The sequence below is a fragment of the Adiantum capillus-veneris genome, chromosome 10 (genome assembly GCF_014529385.1).
Source record: "Adiantum capillus-veneris isolate H3 chromosome 10, ASM1452938v2, whole genome shotgun sequence".
Taxonomy (NCBI): Eukaryota; Viridiplantae; Streptophyta; class Polypodiopsida; order Polypodiales; family Pteridaceae; genus Adiantum; species Adiantum capillus-veneris.
Genome location: NC_140940.1, coordinates 142,448,535 through 142,452,944, shown reverse-complemented (window position 1 = coordinate 142,452,944; position 4,410 = coordinate 142,448,535). Strand labels below are relative to the sequence as shown.

The window sequence follows — 4,410 nt, the reverse complement described above, 5'->3', positions numbered from 1 at the left end:
TTAGAACATCGACTCCAAAGTTTCCATCAAAACATGACAAGAACCATCTGCTACAAATCCCTCAATTCTCACACTCATCGTCGATGTAGACATTCCGTTTCCGACGTGTCTCACAGATTTCAAAATAGTATCGCATGTCCGCTTCCATGCTCCGAGCCATCTCCTCTGCGTAGACCGGCATGGAACTTCCAACCAACAAGAAAATGCATCATCAAGACAAAATACTAAACAAGACATAGAAGCAATATCCATAAACACTAAATACCAATGTTGACATCAAAAGGATAAAAAAACATAAGCAATGTCAATGGCATAGTAAGACGTGGGCCTCACTAGTCATCAAAGGGATTGACATGCGATGGCATATCACCCTCATCATCAATATCTAAGGAGGTGGAGGGGTCCTCTTTGATCAGCTTTCTACGACGGAGTAATGGTAACACATATCCTGAAATCAATGGCTCATCAATGTCGAGCGCAACACATGTCCGTCCTAATCCCACACAAGCCGCTAGTGCAAGGTCTGTACCACATCCAAGCTCCAAGCAAATACCTCCATGCCGACAAAGGAGCTCCACAAAGCATGCAACAAGAATGGCTCCGCTGCAATCCACCTCCCAATGGCTCACCTGATGATGATCTAGCTTGAGAGAGCTCCGGAACATGACGCATCATAAAAGAATCCGATGACTGCATGCCAAGGCGAGAAAATAGGACAGTGTTCTCTGCTACGAAGCACGGTGGATGCATACCTACTCGATGAACCATAAATAGCATAGAGAAAAGACACTGTAACAAAAGAGGCACAGTTAGAGAAAGCAACAACATAAATCATTAGAGTATTAATACAAAGCAAGTGTGTCACCTCAATAGGACTGCCAAAACTCTCAAAATGACCATAGGCTCCATGATGAAGTACTACAATATGTCGATGAACAACCATCTCTGCAGCACGACAAAACCTCTCCACCCACCCAATGGCCTCTCCTATTCAAAGCATTAATTATTACAAACACTTACAATGATTATTACTATCTTATGGCATGATCATAAACAAAAAGATCTCACCCGCCATAGACACCATGATTAGAAGCCAGCCTGAATCTACTAGCGTCGAGAATGTCAAATGAACTCTAGCATGCACATGATCCTCACTGCAAATGTCCCAGTGAGGTAGAGTAGAGGAGCCTACTAGAGACCCACCAAAGGGGAGATCCAAGAAAATGAAATCAGCAGCCCATGGAACGGCTCTCCTGCATGAGTATATAGTGTAGCCTACGAACATGCCCGTGAAAGATGCTCATGTACGAGAATCCATATGGGATTCTGGACTCTGGATCTAAAGTCTGGAGCAATGGCAATGTAGTCCCCCACTATGGCCATGCACCGTGTGTCAACAAAACTAGATATGTTTTTGTAGTGGAGACTCCACAAGATAAACAAATGAGATAGTCTTCCTAGCCATGATGGTGCTAGAAGACACTGGAGCATCACAACAAGATAAAATTAGTCATCTATGAAGCATATTTTTGGAAAGCATTAACAAAATTTTATAAGACATACCAGGCATTGAGTCCACAGCCTCCTCTATGATCGTATCCACAAATGTTTCCTTTTCCTTTTGAGAGTTGCGCGCATCTTAAACAAAACATTTCAAGTCAAAATACTACTAACTTATGGTTGTTTGGCATGCCAAAGAGTGAAACATACCTGCATGTCTCGCCTCTCGTCTATCTGCTGATGGATTTTGTATCACAACATCCCTCGACATCGTGTCATGCAGCTCTCTTTCACGACCAAGAACATGTCCTTTTTCCATATCTATCCACCACGGACAATTCTCAATCTCCAATGCACTCAAGGTGCGAATACTAGAGGGGTACATACATGTGTCTTGAGTCGCCATCTGAGTCCACTGTCTTGCCAAAATAGGCATGGCAGGTAACACATTCTTGGATACCAAAAACATAAGGAATCTATAATGAACAGCTAACAAGTTACATGAAGCTCATCACATGAACATAACAAATTAATAAAATTGCAATTAATAAATTGTTCACCTGAAAGACAAACGTTGTGCTGCCTTTCGTAATGTATCTACCTTCTTCAATGCCTGCTTCTCTACATCCTTCGTCTTTGCTCCAAGAGAAACTTCAATTGGAAACAAAAAGGGCATGGCTTCAAATTTTATCTCCTAAAAATAGAATGTTAGGGTAGATTCATGTGGCAAAGGCATAATGCCAGGCACATCCATAAGATCTGACACAATCTGAAATGCTCTTTCAAAGACTCGTGCCAAAAAACCCTCTCTATGAAGCCACCTACAATTCCAAAAAGAGTGAGAGAAAAAAAGGACAGTACAACAAATTCAAGATTAATTATCAAGGATCATCTTACATGCGAAAGACGTGATCTCCTTTCTTAAGACCATATGTACCCCTTGTAATCTTGTCCGCTTTAAGCAAAGAAATCCAATCAATCTTGTTTTGAACGGGAGCATCTTGGAGTGCTATTAAGTTCAATTTCTCCAATGTAGCCCAGCTATCATTACCCCATTTCAGAGACAAAACCCTTGCTAGACAATCCGTCCCAAGGTTGGGATCCACAATGTTAAGTAACTGCAATATGAGTGTAAAAATGACAATTAATCTAATTACATATTGTACCATTCGTCACAAATAAAGAGTAGATGCAAACAAATAAAGTACCTTCCCAATACGATCTTGATATTTGTGTGTGATCTCTTGGTGAATTCTCTCCTCTTCCTTTTTAAAGTCTTCCTCGTCAGACAAACCATGCTTCACATTCGACATTCTCTTCTCTTTCTCTTTTGTCATTTGAATCTAAAATCCAAAATAAGCAAGACTATATTAATAATCACATATACCAATGACAAAAGAAAGCATTTAATTTGATTCATACATCATAGACCAATCTGCCAAGGTAACGTCGAGTGAGCGGATACCAAGGTTCGGAACCTTTGGCATACTTTTTCCGTACGGCGTGTGAGAGAACCTAAAACTCACGGTTTATGAGTTGATCCTTTTCGGGTAAACCGTTTAAGTCCATCACATGATCCGCCGCACAAATATGTGTGGTATTAACGATCTCATCATGAAGATGAGTGGCAACCACAGCATGAGTATTCATGTTGCATTGATATATCATGTAAGCATTCAAATATACGATAACTTAAATAATAGCAAAGTTGAACAAGAGAAACACTTACAAGTTCATTCTTTACAAACTGCTTAGCAACACAATCTTAGGCACTTTGGTAGGATCTATGATAGTGCACAAAACATGACAATACTTCTCCTTAGAAGTGAAAAACCTTTCTTTAATTGCCTCTGTCCATGCCACAGTACGATGATTCCCTTCCCAAACATAGAACATAAGATTAACAAGATCTTGAAACTTTGGTTTCTTTTTCAATTCACATTCGAATTCATCATTGATCTCATTCCATAGAGGTCCCCATGTTGCTTTGATCTCATCTTGAGTAGACACAAATGTTAAACTTTAAACAAAATCCAAAGAATGTGAACAATGGCAAAAAGATAGAAAGTATTGGCATACCTGTCACAAGGCTCTCCTCTCTTTCGCATTTCAATAAAGAGACAGTGAAAGCTCCTTTTTCTGGCATTGAGATTTCTTTTGCGAAGGCAAACTTCAACCCACTAAGATCGTCTCTCAACCCTCTCAACCCTCTCACCCTTGCATATGGAATCAATCTGCACAAGGGAATAGAGGGACAATCAAAGCAGCCAAATATAAGTGTTCTCTCAAGCATATCTGCTCCCCTATGCATGAAGATTTTTTGTTCAACTCCATTTTTGCGGCTGCACTAACCTCGTCTCTTATCTCCCATGGGACTATCCGCAACCCATTTTCCTCATGGGCTAGTGTCTCATCTATCTCATGTAAAGATCCCTGCCCCATGTCCATAGATAGAATCTCCTCTTCTTGTGTTTCTAGCTCCTCTACCATGATAGTAGTTGAAATCGAAGAGACTTGGTCACTATTGTCCACCTGACCATAAGAGATTTGGTCACTACTCCTCCCTCTTCGGGCACGACAGGATCTAGGGATGATCCAATGTAAATAAACAATTCAACATTTTTAGTAACCTTCAAAAAAAATTCAGTTGTTGACGGAAGCACATAATGAAACATAAAGTATTGTTATGGAATAACAAAATGATACAAAATTTAATTTAGAGCACTATTTCAAATACTATGCATAGCCCATGAGATACATCTCCAACAGATTTTAGAAACCAATGCTATTTATTTATTCCAAGAATATTTAATTGCAGATATTTGAAACTTTGAAACACCTGGCAGGAGGACGCCCTCATCGATTAGATGTACCATTTTTGCATGCCATTGATTGCCCTTGTCGTGAATT

The 4,410-nt window shown here is 40.0% G+C and overlaps 1 protein-coding gene across 1 annotated transcript; it reads right to left on the bottom strand.

The window, feature by feature from the left end:
* Window positions 1-283: 283 nt before the first annotated feature.
* On the bottom strand, window positions 284-2,608 carry LOC147449763 (uncharacterized). Its single transcript, XM_086522692.1, has 4 exons — window positions 2,061-2,608; window positions 1,711-1,976; window positions 866-1,638; window positions 284-789 (listed from the first exon to the last, which is right to left on the bottom strand). The coding sequence occupies exons 1-3, from the start codon at window positions 2,174-2,176 to the stop codon at window positions 1,511-1,513; spliced, it is 510 nt and encodes a 169-aa protein (XP_086378818.1). The 5' UTR covers window positions 2,177-2,608; the 3' UTR covers window positions 284-789; window positions 866-1,510.
* Window positions 2,609-4,410: the final 1,802 nt, after the last annotated feature.

What these genes read in the sequence shown, in the direction of transcription:
- LOC147449763 (XM_086522692.1), bottom strand. Translation starts at nt 2,176, where the DNA reads ATGCCCTTTTTGTTTCCAATTGAAGTTTCTCTTGGAGCAAAGACGAAG. An exon ending in GCACAACGTTTGTCTTTCAG is followed by an intron (nt 1,977 to 2,060) that starts GTGAACAATTTA and finishes TGTTCATTATAG; the next exon opens with ATTCCTTATGTTTTTGGTAT. An exon ending in ACGAGAGGCGAGACATGCAG is followed by an intron (nt 1,639 to 1,710) that starts GTATGTTTCACT and finishes GTTTTGTTTAAG; the next exon opens with ATGCGCGCAACTCTCAAAAG.